This window comes from Dreissena polymorpha, chromosome 13 (genome assembly GCF_020536995.1).
Source record: "Dreissena polymorpha isolate Duluth1 chromosome 13, UMN_Dpol_1.0, whole genome shotgun sequence".
Classification (NCBI taxonomy): Eukaryota; Metazoa; Mollusca; class Bivalvia; order Myida; family Dreissenidae; genus Dreissena; species Dreissena polymorpha.
Genome location: NC_068367.1, coordinates 5,572,650 through 5,595,679, shown reverse-complemented (window position 1 = coordinate 5,595,679; position 23,030 = coordinate 5,572,650). Strand labels below are relative to the sequence as shown.

Below are 23,030 nucleotides of genomic sequence, written 5' to 3'. Positions count from 1 at the left end.
TGACCTAGTTTTTGACCCAGCATGACCCAGTTTCGAACTCAGTCGAGGTATCAATGGGACAAATGTTCTGACCAAGTTTCATGAAAATCAGACAATAAATGTGGCCTCTAGAGTGTTCACAAGGCAAATTGTTGATGACGCACGACGGACAAAAGGCGATAACAAAAGCTCACCATGAGCACGTTGTGCTCAGGTGAGCTAAAAAGTAGTGCTTCCAGGAGAATTCAAGCCAACCGGAAATTTCAGCCAAACGAGTTCTAGCAATTGGGTTTCACCTTTGTTACTATTTTGAAACTTAAGGTGTCTAAGAAAATAGTATTTATATTAAATAGATCACATCTAATTTTCAAAATAAGCTATGAATATTTTTTAAATGAAGTTTGTGCCAATTTTATATCGACATAAATAAGACATGTGTTCATAAAAAATTTGATACAGACAGACAAACACACAGACGTACCGACGCACAGATGGACGGACACACAATGCAAATGCCATTTTTACCATATCCTGATATAGATGGTTAATAACAATCTTTAAGTCCATTTTGTTGCTCATTATATGAAGACTTACATCTCTGAGATCGAATGTGACCTCAAGATTTTTCTTGAACTGTTCAGCGAATTCCGGATACATGTCCAGAATCTCCAATAGATCGTCACGGTGGATGTTGTGCAGGTCGCAGTAGGTGAGTGCCCGTACATTACAACTCGACTTCCCCACAGTCTTGTACTTACATATATTCTCACCAAACACATCGTCCTTCCCTGCAATATATAGAAGGCACCTTCTGAGAAAACATGTGCTTAAAGTGTCCTCCCAGATTAGCCTGTGCGGTCCAAAACTACACTGTCCAATTAAACTGGATTTTTGTTTAGATGAGACTCCCTTTAAACAAAAAATTCTATAAAATCAGAAAGTGTCAACCCTAATTAGCCTTTAATACCTGTAATGGCACTTATACAAATTGGAACCTGTAATGGCACTTATACAACTTGGAATATGTAATAATACTTTGACAAATTGGGACCTGTATTAGCACTAATACAAATTGGAACCTGTAATAGCAATAATACAAATTGGAATCAGTAATTGCACTAATACAGATGGAAGCTCTAATACAATGTACCACTTATAAAAAATGTGACATGTAATAGCACTCATACAAATTGGAATCTGTAATACTACTTATACTTATCGGAATCTGTTAATAGCACTTATACAATAGGGACCTGTATTAGCACCTATACATAGCACTCATATTTGAATTGGAAGCTGTATTCTCACATATTCAAATTAGGATCTGTTATAGCAATTATACACATTGGATTCTGTAATAGCACTTATGCAAATTATGACCTGTAATAGTAAGTATACAAGTGGAGATTTGTAAAAGCACAACTACAGGTGGACACCTGTACTAGTTCTTCTTTACACATTTCGAAAGGGAAAACTTACTCATAAATGATGACCATGCTTCATATACATGCCAGGGGTGGCAACATTTCAGTTGTGCATATGATGAACAAAAAACAAAATGCAGCATCAATACATTACCATTCAATTAACAGTCTTAACATATACATTACCATTCAATTAACAGTCTTAGCATATACATATTAGTGCTGAATTTGAACAACATGTTTCGTAGTATGATAACTAAATGGAGCTTAACCAATTTATGCCTAACGTCTAGAAAAATGCCTTTGCAAACAGCGTAGACCCAGCGCAGACCCTGATGAGACGCTGCATCATGCGGCGTCTCATCAGGGTCTGCGCTGTTTGCTTAAAGGAATTTCCGTGAAAAATATTCTTAATATAGAAATAAATATATACTAGACATCCCTAATTTTGGAAATAAATTGATCCAATTTAGAAGGATGGGAGAGTCCACTAGGCATAAATGGGTTTATCATTGTACTGAGTATCATTATTTACTGTTCATGACAGAAAAATTGAAACAACATTTATGACTTTTTGAAGAATGATATTCAAGAATTATACATGAGCTAAAATATATCAAAATGCCTTTACCACAGATAACCACAACAAAGCAAGAAGGAATTTGTTTATGGATATATCTGTTACCATTTTCTGAGGGTCCATAACCATCTTAACAGTGACTTATATCAAATAAAGTGCTAAGTAGAAAAGTTACTCAAAATGCTTCATGTTAGTGAAACAATCATGATCAAAGCTCAACCGAAGAATAATGAATGTCTAAAAACCCCTATGTGTCCAATCTGGAACAAAAGAAACAGTTTTCAAAACAAGAGCTGTCAGAGGACAGCGCGCTCGACTATTCGAGTGCTTGACAGTATAACGTAAGCCATCATGGGGTAATTGTTCAAATTATTCAATAAGGTCAAGGTAATAGTTCAGGTATATTTTCCACAATCTATTGAACATTTGTAAAGACATAAAACAAACTGATAAGATTTTATTTCATGTTTGATAGCAATAGCTTGGGTGGGAAGTTTGGAGTGTCCTTCAAAAATAAAGTAAATAAATATTTGTTGTTGGTTTTTTTTAACCATGTTTCAAAGAAAAAAATATTCTTTTGGGTTGGGTGGGGCGGTGAGAGGGGGTATAATGTGGGGTGTGGTCATTTATTAGACAATCTTATAAAAATAAAAAAAGTGAACAAAAAAAATTTTTTTTTGAGGGAGGGGGTTGGGAACATAAAAAAAGGAAAAAAAAATGGGGGGGGGGGGGAGGGGGGGCAGGGATTCTGGGTTGGGGCGTGGGGTATTGTTTTGGTGGAATCCATTGTGGTATTCAGGTAAGAGTTGTTTTGTCAAAGTATTAATAAAATCTGATCATAAATAAAGAAGTTATGACAATTTAACTAAAATTTACTCTTGACCTTGAGAGTCAAGGTCATTCAAAGGTCAAGGTCAAATTGAACTTGCCAGGTACATTACCCTCATGATAGTAAGAAAATAATTGAAGTTTGAAAGCAATAGCTTTGATACTTTAGAAGTCAAGTGGATCTAAACACAAAATTTAACAAAATATTCAGTTACTAAGACAAAAAAGGGCCATAATTCTTACAAAATGCTTGATACAGTTGTCTGCTCTTGTTTATAGATTAGGGTCATGTTGGTAAAGAAGTTTGCAAAATATGAAAGCAATATGTCAAGGGACATTGAAAATATTTGAGGTGGTACACAAACTTTAACATAGATTTATCAATAATATGCATATTCTAAATGAAAAAAGGGCCATAATTCTTACAAAATGCTTGATACAGTTGTCTGCTCATGTTTATGGGTTGGGGTTATGTTGGTCAAGAAGTATGCAAAATATTTAAGCAATATGTCAAGGGACATAGGAAATATTTGGGGTATTACGAAACTTTAACATTTGCACGCTAACGCTCAGACTAACCCTCACGCTAACACCGACGCCGGGGTGAGTAGGATAGCTCCACTATATATTTCATATATAATAGTCGAGCTAATAAAAAAGTGTACTTGTGATCAGCTGCAACTCCTGGGCAATAACTTAGGTCAGAGAGATACTGACACAATTAAATGTTGGGCTAAGCTGGTCTGTTTTTTGTTCACAGGTTTACAGATACTAAGTTGGATTGTGCAAACACGCACTTCTATTTATAAATAGAAACATACAACCATAGTTGGTCACCTCAAGCATTGATTGACAGATGTCTACTGTTCCATAAAAACCTCATCCCTAGCAATTAGTTATTAGCCAACCAATCACTGCACATGCCATACAGCCAATATTACGAGTCTCATTCTGAGAAAATTAGGCTTAACCCTTTACCACTTAGATACATATTTAACCCTTTACCACTTAGATACATATTTAACCCTTTACCACTTAGATACATATTTAACCCTTTACCACTTAGATACATATTTAACCCTTTACCACTTAGATACATATTTAACCCCTAACCACTTAGATACATATTTAACCCTTTACCACTTAGATACAAATTTAACCCTTTACCACTTAGATACATATTTAACCCTTTACCACTTACATACATATTTTACCCTTTACCACTTAGATACATATTTAACCCTTTACCACTTAGATACATATTTAACCCTTTACCATTTAGATACGTATTTAACCCTGTACCACATAGATACGTATTTAACCCTTAAAGATTTAGAAACTTATTTAACCCTTTACCACTAAGATACATAATTATTAAACCCTTTACCACTTAGATAAATATTCAACCCTTTACCACTTAGATACGTATTTAACCCTGTACCACATAGATACGTATTTAACCCTTAGAGATTTATAAACTTATTTAACCCTTTACCACTAAGATACATAATTATTAAACCCTTTACCACTTAGATAAATATTTAACCCTTTACCACTTAGATACGTATTTAAATAAGTATCTAAGTGGTATAGGGTTAAATACATATCTATCTGGTAAAGGGTTAAATACGTATCTTAGTGGTATAGGGTTAAATACATATCTATCTGGTAATGGGTTTAATACGTATATAAGTGGCAATGGGTTAAATATGTATCTAAGTGGTAAAGGGTTTATTAATTATGTATCTAAGTGGTAAAGGGTTTAATAATTATGTATCTTAGTGGTAAAGGGTTAAATAAGTTTCTAAAGTTATGGGCTACTTTTTTTTTAAATTTTATTCTTTATTTTGACTGGAGCTTTAGTTCCAATGTTTACATCTATCAACTTTGAAGCGTTTAATGACAAAATTCTAACCATGCTAAAATCTGTGAAAAGGTGTCTTTAAAATATGCATGCAGCACATTTTCATGTGCACACATACTTTGACAGACCTATAATCAGAGGGGATAATCACGTGATAGTCAAGATGACAACGTCCATGCCTAGGCAGGTATTTTTTGCAGTTTTATGCCTTTTTTACTTGTATTAATTTTTAAAATGCCGCTCACTTTCCAGCCATATCAGCAAGAAAGTTACTAGCATTTATTTTGTATTGATCGGTCTATATCTTGACTTTTCTCGCTGCAAAATTTCTTAGCAGTTTGACCCAATTACAACTCCACTAAGAAAATTTGCGAAGAGTAAAGTCGAGATATATAGCGAATTTTAATACGAAATAAACACTTATCACATTTTTACACATTTTTACTGATATGGCTGGAAAGTAAGTGTCATTTAAAAATTTAACAAAAGTTATTAAGGGTATAAAACGGCGATAAATAACTGTCTCTGCATGGACGTCGCCATCTCGATGATCACATGATTACCCTCTCTGATAATACTAGGCCTTGAATAGAGAAGAAGCAAAGTTGTCTTGGACATCAATTATGGCCCACAGTTAATGATTTACAAAATTAGTGTGTCATGCAGGTCTTGATCAGAGAAGTCGAGAGAATTTCTCGGACATCAGTTATCGCCCACAGCTAATGATTTACACAATTAGTGCTTCATGCAAAAATCTGAAAAATGAAGGTAATTAAGAGTTGTTAAATGTTTTATACAGATTGTTTAATTATTAAGAGGTGAATACTTCTGTAGAAGCAAAACTTGTGAAAACGTGTCACTCACATTTATTTGGCGTTTTTTTCTTAGCTATAATTTCAAAGAAAAACAAAATAATAGTCAGATATAGAAAGTGGCTTTGTATGAGCATTTAGTAAAACATAATATAATTTTTGGATAAATACATTTAAATGAGATGTTGAGAATTCTTTACATTAGTACACTATAATACGATAATTAAATATACTTTATTATGCCAAGAATACAATATTAGTTGCAAACTTAATAAGCCTTGCTCTTTGAAAATGGGGTATAATGCATGTGCGTAAAGTGTTGTCTCAGATTAGCCTTTGTAGTCTGAAAAAGCTTATCAGTGACAACACTTTCTGCCTAAACTTTATTTTTTCTAAGAAGAGACTTTATTGAAAGGAAAAATATCATAAAAGCGGAAAGTATCATCCCTGATTAGCCGGTGCAGACTGCACAGGCTAGTCTGGGATGGCACTTTACGCACATGCATTAAACCCCCTTTTAACAGAGCACAGTCCAAATATTTGAAGACATGTTGTTAATATGTGCTTCATCATAATTTTGCATACTCATATGTGATAACATGATTACATTTTCAACAACATAAAAGCTTCAAAATAAATTCTTAGCGCTAATCTTGAAACAAAACATTAAAACAAAATACCCATTGTTGTAAATTTGGTTCCCATCAAAATTAACCAAAGCAATCACAAGGTACTTTAAAACACATAGGATTACAGCTTTTGTAGAGATTTTACACTAAAAGCAATATTTTGACCTCGACCTTAAAGGCCGCCACCTTATTTTGAACGGCAAGACAGTCCCACAAATACGTAAATGTGCGCACAATTTAATTATTTGCAATCCATCAATTCACAGGTAAGCTTCACAGCTCCAGAGTGGACAGGCATTATTTTGATACATATGAGCCGCGCTCTGTGAAAAGGGGGTTTAATGCATGTGTGTAAAGTGTTGTCCCAGATTAGCCTGTGCAGTCTGCACAGGCTAAACAGGGACGACAATTTCTGCTTTTTGCGGCGTAGCTGATTAATGTCACTTTTGACCTTAGGTGATCTTTAGGTTACATTCATAAAAATGCCCGCGGCTACCCACGAATGAATACACTTCATTTAGTCCATTTGCTGATTTGAGAATACCACAAGAACATTGGAAACATGGCCGCATCTTTCTAACACTGTTTTACTGCGTGTTCAGCATGAAACAATTTTAGCTCTTATGATAAAGGCATGATAGATAGAACAGTTTTACACTCAACTCTTCACATCAATGCAATTTGTGCATAGATTCTACACCTTCGTCAGTTCGCGGTTAGTTTGTGTGAATGTCAGAGTTTATATACAGGTCATCGCTAGGTCTTCATGAATACCTTAAGTTCTGACCGGAGTTCACGGCCAGTAAAATAATCGTTATAAAATAAAGACGCTATGGCGCGAACTATGAGAACTGCAATTTTCTTTAGACCAGAAAGATGTTAAATGAAAATAAATATCCAGCGATATAATTATGGTATGTCAATAATAGATTCTTAATGTGTTTTCAACAATACCATGATAAATATTATTTTTAATTAATTTAACAAGAATTATTCCACCATATTGACTAATGTATTAAGCATGAGCGCGATGATTATTGATACTGTTAATCAAATAGCAATGACCGACAAACCACTAAAACAGGTTTGTTCGAAGAACGCGTGAATAAATATTTAAAATATGTACGGATACTTCGCGTGTGGCCGGTTGGCTCATATGTTTTAATTTCACTTCCATTATTCTTTTGGTTTTCTGTTTTGTATCTATAGGTTTATGACCAGCAATATGTAATAATGTAAAATAATTGGCAAAAACTCCGCGTAACATCCCGTACTGCGTGTGATGCAGCTAAGAACTGCACAGAAAGACATTTGCTATCCTTGATCTCATTCATTGAACTCTTTACCTTTCACAAACTCCAACCACAATCAACTCTGTATATCTTTTTTAAAGATATTTCTTGTTTTATATGTTTCATTTAAGAAAGTCTCTTCTTAGTAAAAATCTAGATAAGGTGTAAAGTATTGTCCCTGATTAGCCTGTGCACACTGCACAGGCTGATCTGTGACAACACTTTACTCACATGCATTAAACCCCCTTTTCACAGAGCTAATCTCTTACACATTTTGTATACATAAAAGTGCATCATTTTGACATCACAGTAAGATCTTGCAATTGACCTAAGAAGTAGATATGTATTCTTATGTGGGATCACTTTGTCATATAGGTTTATATTGTTGCATGATGATTAAGATTTTTTTACACACAAGAGTGGGTAACTATTGTTTGGGACCTAATGCTTTGAAATAATTTAAAACTTCTACGCTAATGGACAGCCAGTTACTTCTAAAACTACAACATGTCAAGCAGAATGTACATGTTTGTTGTTTCACAAAAATGTTATTTAAACATGACCGACTTCAATTTAAATGTAAAGGAGAGCATAAAAATGAAGTGCTCCCTATTCAAATGAATAAATACGGGCTGTGCTCTGTGAAAAGTGGGTTTAATGCATGCGCGTTTAGTGATGTCCCAGATTAGCCTGTGTAGTCAGCACTGGCTAATCAGGGGAGACAATTTCCGCTTTTATTGCATTTTTCATTTCAAGGAAGGAAAATTCAAGTTTAGGCGGAAATTGTTGTCACTTTGTAGCCTGTGTGGACTGCACAGGCTAATCTGGGATGACACTTCATGCACATGCATTAAACTCCGTTTTCACAAAACACGGCCCATATGTATTCCTTTGTATCTTTTGAATAATGATCATGTAGAGCTGTTTGATAATAATCTTAAAACAATTAAAATGTTTAAACATAAAAATTATATTTCCTAAATGCCTCTTAGGAATTTTTTTTTTAACTTATTCAAAGAAAATAATGTTTTAAAAATGACTTAATCATGCTTTATGAGTGTTCCTCTTGAAGCATCCAAGTATTCATGAGGAAAAAGTGGATAAAACAATAATGTTATAATACCTTTTGATTCATCTTCTTGGCCCGCTAAAATGGTAACAGATATCATCGTCATGGAAATGAACAGATGGAACAAAACAAAAACAAAAAAACAATATCACTTAAAAATAATTAAGTTAACAGAGTTTATGATGACACTCACAAGAAGCAAAATATATATGCATGCAGATTAAATGACAAATATAACAATGATAAATCCATAGAAAATCAAATCCACTAATGCAATATTTTTTATGCTTTTCCGAGATATCACATTGAAATGCAACTGACAATCAAAAGAAAAAGGAAATACACACATAACATTAAAATATCAGGAAAAATTCAACATTTTTAATAATATATAGTCATTTGTCCTACATGTTACAAGAAAGCAAATAGCATTTACTAAGACAGACTACATACAAATAAAAGAATAAATACAAATATAAATACAAGCAAAGGTTGACATTTTAATTAAAATATGAGCTGTTTCTAAAATAGTATGCGTCTTTCTGAAATCAAAGGATGAGTAAGACAAAGGTATATAGCAGTTGGACATTGGGAACAATCAATAAAAGAACATAATCTAAAGAAAATATGTTAACTCTTTCAGTGCTGGAACCGAATTTTGAAGGCCTTTTCCTTCTTTGAAACAAAAATAGAAGAAAATGCTTATTTTAGAAATTCAGCAGACGACATTTTAGCAGACAACAAATTTCCCAGCATGCAAAGCGTTAAGTGTTTGAATATATACAGGCTATACATTTTGCTTTACTCATAAATAAATTGTGCCAAATGAAGATATGTAGAGTTTGAAGTATTAAATTCATTCTCATACAGCATTTTTTTCTCAAGAATATTTTTAATTTTTAATTTTAACCCTTAATTTGCATGCTGGGAAATTTGTTGTCTGCTAAAATTTCGTCTGCTGAATTTCTAAAATTAGCATTTTTTTTGATTTTTTTTCCAAAGAATACTATCAGAATAGCAAACAGTTTGGATCCTGATGAGACTCCACGTTCTGTGGCGTCTCATCTGGATCCAAACTGTTTGGAAAGGCCTTCAAAATTTGGTTCCAGCGCTAAAAGGGTTAAGACTAAGAATTGGTTGGTGGATAGGGGCCAAGAGCCATCTACTAAACGAATGACCAGCTATACAGTGTAAGCAAACCAATGAGTTTCCTGCCACTTTGATGGGGGAGGGGGCATAATAAATAGACTTCATCCCAATTTTGATGTGTTTCTCACAACAAAAATGTACCCCTAGAAATCCCAAAGCTCTTACCTAAAATAGCAACCACAATATCATCCTTCAGTATCTCAATGGACCCTCGGGACACAAAGTAGAGGGCGGTCAGGATGTCGCCCCTGTGTACCAGGGTATCCCCGGGGGGTACGTGGGTCGTCTTGAACTTCATGGATAGCGCCCGCAGACAGCCCGGGCTAGCACCTGGTGATATGTGAACATACCACATGAGATAACAGAGACAGTACCCTCAGTAGATAACAGAGACAGTACCCTCAGTAGCACAGAGACAGTACCCTCAGTAGCACAGAGACAGTACCCTCAGTAGCACAGAGACAGTACCCTCAGTAGCACAGAGACAGTACCCTCAGTAGCACAGAGACAGTACCCTCAGTAGCACAGAGACAGTACCCTCAGTAGCACAGAGACAGTACCCTCAGTAGCACAGTTTACATACCACATGAGATAACAGAGACAGTACCCTCAGTAGCACAGAGACAGTACCCTCAGTAGCACAGAGACAGTACCCTCAGTAGCACAGAGACAGTACCCTCAGTAGCACAATTTACCCTTTTGTAATCCCTTAACAAATCATATAAAATTGAAGACCTTTCTTAATAGATTTATGTTCAAAAGGCTTGATGTCCAACCCTAAATACTGATGGGCACAAAAAAGCATCAAACCTGAACAGACTGTCTGCAAGTTACTTGCAGGCTGTTGTGGCTTTATGCTGGTTGCATATAGCCGTTTTTTACTTTGTTTCTGAATGGAAAACGCTTAAAATACAGTGTCTATGAAGATAAATGTGTGATAACTTATGCTTTAGAGATCATTGTTTTAATCACCAATAAAACACATTTTGGACTATCTGACTTTCATGAAAGCATTAACCCATTTATGCCTAGCGTCTGGAAAAAAGGCCTTGGCAAACAGCGTAGACCCAGATGAGACGCCACATGATGCGGCGTCTCATCTGGGTCTGCGCTGTTTGCTTAAAGGAATTTCTGTAAGAATATTCTAAATATAGAAATAACAAGGGCTGTTTGTATACATGCATTCCCCCCATATGGGTTGTCAGTTGTAGTGGCAGCCATTGTGTGAATAAGTTTTCTGGCACTGTGACCTTGACCTTTGACCTAGTGACCTGAAAATCAACAGGGGTCCATCTGTGAGTCATGATCAATGTACCTATGAAGTTTCATGATCCTAAGCGTAAGCTTTCTTGTGTTATCATCCGGAAACCATTTTACTGTGTCAAGTCACCGTGACCTTTGACCTAGTGACATTAAAGTCAATAGGGGTCATCTGCGAGTCATGATCAATGAACCTATGAAGTTTCATGATCCTAGGCATAAGTGTTCTTGAGTTATCATCCGGAAACCATTTTTCTAAGTTGAGTCACCGTGATCTTGACCATTGACCTAGTGACCTGAAAATCATTAGGGGTCATCTGCGAGTCATGATAAATGTACCTATGAAGTTTATGATCCTAGGCATAAGCGTTCTTTGAGTTATCATCCGGAAACCATTTAACTATTTCGGGTCACCGTGACCTTGACCTTTGACCTAGTGACCTGAAAATCAATAGGGGTCATCTGCGAATCATGATCAATGTACCTATGAAGTTTCATGGTCCTGGGCATAAGCGTTCTTGAGTTATCATCCGGAAACCATTTTACTATTTCGGGTCACCGTGACCTTGACCTTTGGCCTAGTGACCTGAGAATCAATAGGGGTCATCTGCGAGTCATCATCAATGTATCTATGAAGTTTCATGATCCTAGGCATAAGCGTTCTTGAGTTATCATCCGGAAACCATTTTACTATTTCATGTCACGGTGACCTTGACCTTTGACCTAGGGACATAAAAATCAGTAGGGGTCTACTGCGAGTCATGATCAATGTATCTATGAAGTTTCATGATCCTAGGTCTAAGTGTTCTTGAGTTATCATCCGGAAACCATCTGGTGAACGGACATACGGACAGAGCGACATGAGCAAAACAATATACCCCCTCTTTTTGGAAGGGGGGCATAAATATACTAGACATTCCTAATTTTGGAATTAAATGGATCCAATTTAGAAGGATGGGAGAGTCCATTAGGCATAAATGGGTTAACCTGAGTTGGTTCACTGCCATGCATCAGAACAATAAATATTTCTTTATTGTCTCAAAAGAACACCATTAAGGTTTACGCATTTTTACCAAGCCAAAATTGCAATATTTTTCAATTGAAAATAACCAAATAAATGTTAGCTTATTTGTATAAATAATTTAATAGATGCTTTGTTTTTTTGTTTATAAACAAAACATGTAATATTTTATATCTGTCGCCATCAACAGTCAATGAGTAAACAACATTTAAGAAATCAATGTCACACAGTTTGTTGCTCTTGTCTACCGTAAATCTACGAATATAATACGCACTTTTTTACCTGCCGATTTTTTCTTCAAGTAGGGGGTGCGTATAATATACGAGTTTAGAGCAGAACAAACATTTATCTGTGCAAATTTTCAACTCAATCGCTGTTATTCGCTTCGCGGCAGCCATTTTGAACTACACCATTACATCAAAGGGGTGCAACAGGGCTCGCGCTGTCGTTCGCCATTTGAGTCATTTGCGAAAATATTAAGAATTTGGCTCAATAAAAATCTTATTTGTGAAAATGCAAAAATCTAGTAAAATTTCATTGAAAACATCCGCCATTTATATCGGACTGGTTTTCTATATTTGTCTCTTTGTTTTAATGAAAGTGTTCGCAATTCGAACAGTAAACGAAACCCAGTCTGTACACGATTATGAGACATCGCTTGACCTTATTGTTATTGAAGTGCACATGGTAGCTGGCCAATCAACATTGAGCTCGCTTACACATGAAATGATGTTGTCGAATGAAACGTGAGAACAGGAGGAGCTATCGGATAATATTGGGTCATCCATGCGCAGACACTGTATACTTTGAATACACAGTTAATATCGTCGTCTGCCTACAAAATAGGGACTGGACGCTAAGTCGTATAAAGAGATTAGCAAATAAAAAAAAAAAAATGATAATACCCGTAAATAAATATTTCTTAGCTGACCACTATTTATCTTTCTACCGCATATTTACCATAACTTAAGAAAAGAGTGGTAATTAAATGATTAGTTTTATGATGCTAATAGAGTCTATTACACCTGTCTGCCGATTGCCGAATTAAATTGAAAGGTGATAATTAATTAATTTGTTTTTTACTCCCAAACTAGCCTTAATGACAGCAACGTATTTTAATTAAAGAGATCATGAAAAACACTAGCGGTTTTATTGTACAGTAGACTCTCTGTAAACCGGATGGTCTCGGGACCGGCCTGATCATCCGGTTTTCAGAGAGTTCCGGTTTACCAAGAGTTTTCATATCGCCGAAATATACATGGTATACATTGTGTACAGAATCACATAAAAATAAAACAAACCATATACATTTACATGTACCATGTGATAACTGTACACAGGTACTTATGATGTTAATTGCATTCTTAAAAAATGTGTTTTTAATCGATTAAAAGCAAAAAAATCCACACCGACTTGTTTTGATTAATCCCAAAGTAAGCGTGGTGCTTTATACATGTACGTACGTGGCATTTGTCATATAGGCGAGTGACGACACAAATAAGATTGTTGTAGATACACGATTTATTATTCAATACATACATGTACCACATTTCATAAAACATACACACAAGCAAAAAACAGCGTCATAATTATTTGTTAAGATATTCATAATCACAAAACCTACCAATTCTTGAAGTTTACGATTTCACGAAAAAGTCCAAGATCACTCTCTGCTTGAAAGCACATTATTTCTCCTTTACGATCTTATTTTCTGCAATGTTAAGGAGGATGTCTGCCGTTGCCAGGATGAATGAATTTGCATACAGATGGATGGATATTTAACAGTCATATTTCTTACAGTTTATCTGACAAACAAACAAACAACCATTTCAGCGTTAAAAACATGGCTATAAGATCTTTTAAAATACCCGAGAAGATCACAAGAAAGTAATTGTCGCAACGGCATGCATTAATTTTTTAATAAAATTGTTTATCATAGGCGATAATAAATAATTAATAAAACGATTGAGTCAATCACATTTTGGTGTTACCGCACGTCTATTATAGACATTCACAGTTAGTTTTACATTACTTAATCGGACTCCCAAAGCGCGGTAATGACTTGACACCTTTATGGTATGTTTAATCCGATTATCGATAATTGCGCGAGCAAAATGTGTGACACCGCACTCGCTGTGCTGACTAGGTATTGTTATTTTCACGCCTCGGGCATTTTGAGAATTTAGACCGTCCGGTATACTCAATGTATTTTACGTTGAAAATGACCAAATTTACGGAGATACCCGTCTGGTTTCCGGTTTTCAGAGAGTTCGGTTTATTCAACATTTTATAACAAAGAAATAGAAGGAGAAAATACGGGACTGGCCCGACCGTCCAGAATCGGGAGAGTTCCGGTATTCAGAGAGTCCGGTATTGGCAGAGTCTACTGTATTTTAAATTATATTAAATTATCGAGTTTGTAACTCGATAAAAGAAAAAGTTATTCATCTAGACAACTATAAAAACGGAAGTAACCATTTTGTCTTCTTATTACTTTATTATTATTATAATTATTATCGTCCCAAATATTGTCGAATTGAATTAAATGTGAAAACAAAAATCAGCGTCTCTGCTTCTTTCTTTTGTAATTATGACTGCTTGACCCGGATGTCAACAAGGGGCCCGTGTGTTATCGGTAACAATCAATGGTAATATAAACAATAGACAGAGATATTTATTATGCAACTGTCATAACAACAGTACTATAACACATCCCGATCAATATACCGGGGTAACAGATAGTTGACAACACCAAATTGATTTGCTATTTTCACAACAAAAAATATATTGACACATTTTTTCGGAAATGGCCAATTTCAGAAACTGATTTTTTAGTGCGTATTTTACTCGGATTTTCAATTTTTACCGATAAATTTTGACCAAACTCGGGATTGCGTATTATGCACGAGGGCGTATTATATTCGTGGATTTACGGTATTTTATATTGATACCATTATTGTTAGAATGACAATGTGTACTCTATCCATAAGACCATAAGACATGCATTAAAACTTGGTCCCACGAGTACAGAAATTAAGACTTCAAATGAAAAATATTTACCAATTGGAATGCTTGATACATTTGGATTTACCAACTGAAAATGCTTATTACATTTGGATTTACAAATCAGAATGTTTGTTACATTTGGATTGATCAATGAGAATACTTGTTACATTTGGATCAACCAGTGATAAAGCTTGTTACATTTGGATGTCAAATTAATTATGTGGAAGGCTTATGAATAATAATTAAGAATCATAAATTATTTAAATGTAGTTTATTAGTTTGTGGGTCACTAACACATCTCCACCTACCTCTGAAGGCTGAACAGTTACTGAGCAAGGTGCGGTTAAGATGAAAGCAGATGTCTGCCTGTAGACACTCTGGAAAGCTTTTCAGCACCTGATTTACAAGATCAAAGATCATAGAATATTAGAGGCTTGCTCTGGGAAAGCAGGGCTTAATGCCTGAGCGAAAAGTGTTGCCCCAAATAAGCCTTTGCAGTCTTTGTGTCAACAGGCCCTCTAATAATGTATCAGATGATATTTCAGTTGAATAGTGTCTGAAACAAACTATTTATAAAGTAACCATGACCAAATGTCAAGTCAAAAGATGAGATGCAATATTTATGGGCACCAAAATGTTAGATCATCAATATAATCTTCTAAAACACTGGTGGAAAATAGAGAGACAATGTTTCCAGGTAATCAATATTCATTGCAACCAGGTTTTATGCAAAGACATAAATTCAAGTGGAAAATAATTATACGGGATTTCACTAAAATTGCTGTTTTAGCAAGGGGCACCATAATTTTGTTGTGGAAAAGGCAGACATTTATTCTCTTAATTGATTCATAATGCTGGGACCGTTAACCTTTTCTGTTCAAAATCGTTTTTTTCTCCCGGAAAGTAATTGGTATTATTAGTCTAAACATGGATTTTGGAAACATTAATAAGAGAAGCTGAGATTTGGATGGTGAAATTTGTTGAGTGTCATAAACAAAACATACAAAAGAAGAATACAAGCAAACCAAATGAACAATTATTCATTACATAAATTGTCCAATATTTCTTACATGCCAATTTTATTATTCAAGCTAAGGGTTTTTGCTAATCCTGTGGGAGTTAACACATTTTTTAATATTCAATCTTTTAATAACAATAGCATCATAATCACACATACATAATATTCACAAATGCATTGATTAATTAAGCATGTACTATGAGTTTCCAAACTTGTAGGGTTAGGGTTAGGCTAACCCATGATGACTTTCAAAATATTTTGTTTGAAGAAAAAAGTGTGCCATATGTAGCGTAGCACCATATCCCTGATATCATGACATCCATAGCACCATATCCCTGATATCATGACATCCATAGCACCATATCCCTGATATCATGACATCCATAGCACCATATCCCTGATATCATGACATCCATTTGGTGACCACAACTGTAAATCAGGTTTAAGACATAACAAGAGATGTGTTTGTAAGAAACACAATGCCCCCTATTGCGCAGCTTTGAAATAAAATTTTAATGTATCATTTGGCAGGTTTAGAAATTATCTACCTTTTAAAGCATTTAACTTTCCTTGGATGTATTTTTTTACTTTTGACCTTGAAGGATAATCATGACCTTAACATTTCACCACTCAAAATGTGCAGCTCCTTCAGATACACATGCATGCCAATAATCAAGTTGCTATCTTCAATATTGCAAAAGTTATGGCCAATGTTAAAGTTTTCGGATGGACAGACGGACAGTTCAAATTGTTATATGCCACCCTACCGGGGGCATACAAATGTTTGTTGCAACTTTCCTGACCAGCCGTAATTTTTTCCTGCGAATACTAAACAGCTGCGGCATTCCAGGTTTTGTTCTCAATCATGTTTCTTTGCCACACTTGATGACACTTGTTAACTAAATCTTTAAATATGTGGACGGCAGTGGCATGTTGATGGTTTGTGTCACTCTATGAGCCTCACTCTCAGAAAACAGGGTTTAATGCATGTGCTTAAAGTGATGTCCCAGATTAGGCTGTGCAGTCTGCACAGGCTTATCATGGGTGTAAACAATTTCAGTCTTACCTGGATATTTGGTAAAAAAAGACTTCCTTTAAACAAAAATACAACAAGAGCACCGCATAACGGGTGCCACGCTCGGCTGCAAAAGCTGATCAGATTTTATTTATTTTTTTAGAGGTCACAGTGACCTTGACCTTTGACCTAGTAACCCAAAATGGGTGTGGCGTGTAGAACTCATCAAGGTGCATCTACAGATGAAGATTCAAAGTTGTAGGTGGAAGCACTGTGATGTTAGAGGCAAAGTTAAGTTTTATATTAGAGGTCACAGTGACCTTGACCTTTGACCTAGTGACCCAAAAATGGGTGTGGCATGTAGAAGTCATCAAGGTGCATGTACATATGAAGTTTCAAATTTGTAGGTGGAAGCACTATCATTTTAGAGGCAAAGTTTTATATTAGAGGTCACAGTGACCTTGACCTTTGACCAAGTGACCCAAAAATGGGTGTGTGTGTAGAACTCATTAAGGTGCATGTACATATGAATTTTCAAAGTTGTAGGTGGAAGCACTGTGATATTAGAGGCAAAGTTTAAGTTTTTTATTAGAGGTCACAGTGACCTTGACCTTTGACCTAGTGACCCAAAAATAGGTGTGGCGTGTAGAAGTCATCAAGGTGCATGTACATATGAAGTTTCAAAGTGGTAGGTGGAAGCACTATGATGTGAGAGGCAAAGTTAAATTTTTATATTAGAGGTCACGGTGACCTTGACCTTTGACCTAGTGACCCAAAAATGGGTGTGGTATGCAGAACTCATCAAGGTGCATGTACATATGAAGTTCCAAAGTTGTAGGTGAAAGCACTATGATGTTAGAGGCAAAGTTAAAGTTTTATATTAGAGGTCACAGTGACCTTGACCTTTGACCTAGTGACCCAAAAATGGGTTTGGCATGTAGAACTCATCAAGTTGCATGCACATATGAAGTTTCAAAGTTGTAGGTGGAAGCACTTAAATTTTAGAACCAATGTAAAGGTTTTAGCACGACACCTGGACGGCGGATGACGAGGAGGCTATGACAATACCTCGGGTTTTCTCCGAAAACAGCGGAGCTAATAAAATCACAAAATGTAGTCCCCGACTGCACAGGCTTATCTGGGACAGCACTTTGCACACATGCATAAAGCCCAGTTTTGTTTGCTTTACATACCATATTCATGTCGATGCCATTAGTGTATGACCAGGCGTGTTGGAAGTACTCCTCGAGTCGCTGTCGCAGAGGATTGGGTATCTGGTGGAAGCGTATGAACTCCCTAATGCGAAGCATCTGCGTGTGGTAGCGTGACGTGCCCGAGTAGAGGCGCTGTATAATGGCGCTCACGTTACCAAATATACTGGCGTACATTAGAGCTGAAATGTTGGAGAACTAGATCAGTAGATTCAACCAATTTTACAATTAGATCAGCAAATTTAATTTTGCAGACTTCGCAGGCTAATCCGGGACAATGCTTAATGCACATGCGGCCCAGTTTTCAATTAGCGAGGCTCAATAAGATCAGTAGATTCAATAGATTTACATCAAACAATCAGATTTGTCTATTAACACACCAAAATATATCAGAAAGTGATCCTTAAATGATTATAATGCTTTTATAAAGCAGCATAATAAAGAAGTCTGTTCTCTAGCTGATTGTTACCTTGCAATTGTTCATGTCATAAAACATTAAAAAGGAAATCAACTTACATCCAATTAACATGATAAGAATACTGAAGATTTTTTCGGAGTTTGTATTCGGAGAGACGTTTCCGAAGCCCACACTGGTGAGACTGCTGAACGTGAAGTACAAGGCGGTCACGTATTTCGACTTCATCGAGGGCCCATCGTGCGTACTGTTGTACTCCTGGTGCGTCTGCCTCGCCAACTCATCCAACCAACCTATCTTGGGGTACGGCAGGTGTGGGCGCTCGAAGTTTCCAATGGCGTACCAGATGCATGCCAACCAATGAGCGATGAGGGCAAAGGTCGCCATAAGCAACAGCAGCATGGCCGCCCCATATTCTGAGTATCGATCCAACTTGCGGGCCACTCGTACAAGTCGAAGCAATCTAGCTGTCTTTAACAAACCAATTAATGTTGTTGTCTGAAATGTAGAATTATAAACAATTATTGTACATGGCTGCACATAATTTTATTACTATGATTTTTTTATACTAAAATCTTGCTATTTTTGGGGAGTCTTTGTTATTTGGAAAGATATTGGGATCTCTAAACAAGCAAGTAAGTTAAGGAGAAGAGATGGCCTGGAGCTTTATTCATCAATGACATAATTAAGTCTGTTTTTTATACTTAATATAGCTCAAGTTTTGGACTCAAGTTTAGAATCAGACTCAGACTTAGTGCACCTAATGCCAAAAACAAAGGTAAACTTCGTTTGTATGACATATATCCACACTACCATGATTCCGTTTTAACTTTGAACCCGATCCAATCACAATCCTAACAATTAAGTGAGCACATCCATGTTCTTGTGGCTGCCTAAATGCTAAACATATGAGTCAACTCCGCCATGGAAAAGAAATAATATAAGCTTTACGTTTGTTTTCTAATCCATGAATTTCTTACTTTGTTACAATGTATTGAATTGTATGATTACCAAATGAATAAATACGTTTTAACTAAAGGTAAACTGCAAACCCAGACTCAGTTAGGTAAGTTTGAAATACTTTGCCATACAAATCTTGATTCTGTCGAAACTCTTTCCCGCTCTGAAGCAAAGTGGAAATGGCTATGTGCAAACAGCATAAAACCAGAACAGTCTGTGAGCAACTCGCAGTCTGTTCAGGTTTTATGCTGTTTGCTGTTCATCAGTATCTAAGGTTTGGAAAAGAAGCATTTCAAACTTGAATCTAGTAAGAAAGGTCTCTAATTTAATTTAACTTTGTAAGGGAATACAAATGCTTCAAAATACCTATCTTTGTGGTAAAGGGTTAAATAAGTCTATATCTGAGTCAAAGTCTGGCTTTGAGATCAACAAGTTTAATTTAATAATTAATGAATATGGCTAATGGTCATTTATCTATACTCTGCAGGTGCTATTTGTGCCCTTTTCGTTCTTGGTCCAATTTTTCACCTGCACAATATGAAATAACAACAACACATTAAATCCTTTCAGCAAATATCTTGCAAATGAGACCTTGCCAATATTTAGCATAAAAAAACTTGTAGTTACAAACCTCTTAAATAATCAGGATGTAGCAGCTGTTCAGTTTAGTCATAGCATTGCTTGGGTAAAAGATTCAATAGCAAGCATATCTTCTTTGAAATATTTTTTTTTTAGAAATAAAAATTAATCATGTAAAGACTGCATCTCATGATGTAAAAACAATACATAACGTTTTGTTAATTTTACTACAAAGAAACACCAGTTATTATTTTAAGCATCTTTTACATGAGCATCGTACTTGGAAAATAGGGCTTAATGCATGTGTGGACTGCATAGGCTATTCTGGGATGACACTTTACATTAAGCCCCATTTTTCCACATCTGATCTCATATGATTTCTCATAAATGTTGACTATTTCAAATTGTCTGATCATACTGAAGAACAGATACATTTCCTTAAAGAAAGAACTGTAATTGTTCATGTCTGAAAAAGATGTGTTTTTGTTTCATCAAAGGAGGCTCTGAGACAGCAAAGAAAACAAAAGCTGAGAAGATAATCATACATAACAGACATATTGAACAACACAAACTTGTGATCCAAACATTTGTGTATGATGATAACATTTCAGAGATAAAAAAAAATTCGGGGAGCTTACCTTGAAGAATGTTAAAAACTTTTTTATCTGAAACGATGTAATACATCAGAATTGCTTGAATAAGAATTATGATGTGATGATATATAATAGATCCACTTTGGATTAAATATTTTTCTTTGAACATATTTGCTATTGTAGATAATCAAACCGTCTGTTTTCTTACTTTATGAATGAATGATAACAACAAGAAATAGTTCAGTCAATGAGACAAATAAATGTCCATGGTGATTATGTCTTTTTTACTGCAGAAGACTATTTTATTATAATACATTATCATATAAAACCTCTCAGATAGTTTGCATATTTGCAAGTACTATTGTAATTTCTCATCAATTATTTCAAGTTCTTGCACTGTGCCACAATAGCAAATTTTATTAATCTTTTCAAGAATTACAATTTTCACCAGTCCTGTTCTTTAATGGTTACGGAAGTGACAGAATGAATAGACAAAAATATCATCAAATGATTAACGCTTCCTTCACAGTAGAAAAGTGAAAATGGCTGTATGCAACCAGCATAAAACAAGAACAGCCTGCAAGTAACTCACAGACTGCTCAGGTTTTATGCTGTTTGCTGCTCATCAGTACCATACTGTTGGAAATAAGCCTTTCAAACTTGAATCTATTAAGAAAGATCTTCATCTTAATTTTCTTTTCTAAAGAATTACAAATGGGTCAAAATGATATTTCAGCAGTGTTAATGACCATTAAAGTCATGAACATTTTTACTTCTGAAGGAATGAGACTTCATATTTCTGCGTTCGATCCCCTATGTGGGAGCTTTCTTTCGATCTTCCCAAAGACCCCAGGTACTGGTCCATAGTCCCAGGAAACGGACTCGAGAGCGTTTCAATAAGCCATAGGCTTTAAATGCAATCAAGCTTAAACAAGAGATTGCCAAGCAATATTGTCCCCTCCCGGTGAAACTCCACCATTGTCAGTAAAAAATTATTATTTTTTGTTGCCATAGCAACCACAATTTTTGATGTAGGAACAAAATGAATTGACGTTCATAATCTCCATATTGCCATCTGTCCATGATACAAGTTTCATGAAAAAATATGAAGAACTTTATAAGTTATCGCAGGATCCAGAAAAGTGTGATAGACTAACAGACTGACAAACAAACTGACACACAGAGCGCAAACCATAAGTCCCCTCCGGTTTAACCGGTAGGGGACAATAAATAGGTTTAAACTAATTCACCTCATCAGTTTCCGATCCCCATAGCAGCAGATCAAATGGTATCGCCGCGACGACATCGATCAGGAACCAGCCCTTGAAATAGTGCACCGCGATCTTCCCAGGATGACTCACCACCTCGTCATTCTTGTTCACATACGTCGTGCGGAAGTTGATGAGAATATCGATGATGAACATGATGTCCACGATGAGGTCGGTGATGGTGAGAGGGTCAGAGTAGCGGGTCTTGGCGTCCCGGTTGTGTTCGTTGAGGAGGAAGGCGGCCATGTAGGGAGTCACGACCGCTGTGTAGATGACGAGCAGGAGGATGATCCAGTCCCAGACTGCCTTGAACGGTGAGTAGTGTAGGATCGTGCACTTGTGTATCCGTGGTGACTGCAGCTTGTACTCTGGTAAAACGTCTGCCCCTAGTGACAACACCTACAAAGCAAAGTGCTTATTTTAGCATTTAAACCCATTTATGCCTAGCGTCTAGAAAAAAGGCCTTGGCAAACAGCGTAGACCCAGATGAGACGCCGCATGATGCGGAGTCTCATCTGGGTCTGCGCTGTTTGCTTAAAGGAATTTCTGTAAGAGATATTCTAAATATAAAAATAAATATACTAGACATCCCTAAATTTTGGAAATAAATTGATCCAATTTAGAAGGATGGGAGAATCCACTAGGCATAAGTGGGCTAATAATGTAGTTGAAAGTGTGTGAACACTCTGCTGATGTTGCCTACACACAATCAATGCTCCAGTTAGGCCTCAACAGATGGGCCCCACGGTCCCACCCTGCCCACTTAGACCCCAACCCATACCCTTTGTTTATTTGATAACATTATTATACAGGAAATTTAATTTGAAGTTTCAATCAATAAATTAAAAATTAAAAGTAAAACTACTTTTTTTTACATTTCAGAAACAATGTTTTAAATGAAAATATGTGTAATATTAAATATATTCAAATATAATACATGCAATATTGAAAATATGCCCTAGGGGTAATATGACCTTGCCCTGATGACAATGATATTTTAATATGTAAAATGATTTTGCATGAGGATTTTTTTTATAAACCCGCTATATGTATGTTAT

The 23,030-nt window shown here is 35.9% G+C and overlaps 1 protein-coding gene across 1 annotated transcript in view; it reads right to left on the bottom strand.

Moving 5' to 3' along the window:
- LOC127855424 (potassium voltage-gated channel subfamily H member 2-like) overlaps positions 1–23,030 on the bottom strand; it is a 132,198-nt gene that overhangs the window by 26,775 nt on the left and 82,393 nt on the right. The window contains exons 5-12 of the mRNA XM_052390968.1: positions 21,955–22,371; positions 18,674–19,070; positions 18,140–18,339; positions 15,222–15,309; positions 9,792–9,956; positions 8,532–8,555; positions 5,540–5,563; positions 574–767 (exon numbers count right to left, since the gene is read on the bottom strand). Coding sequence (XP_052246928.1) covers positions 574–767; positions 5,540–5,563; positions 8,532–8,555; positions 9,792–9,956; positions 15,222–15,309; positions 18,140–18,339; positions 18,674–19,070; positions 21,955–22,371 — 1,509 coding nt within the window. The remainder of the gene's footprint in view (positions 1–573; positions 768–5,539; positions 5,564–8,531; positions 8,556–9,791; positions 9,957–15,221; positions 15,310–18,139; positions 18,340–18,673; positions 19,071–21,954; positions 22,372–23,030) is intronic.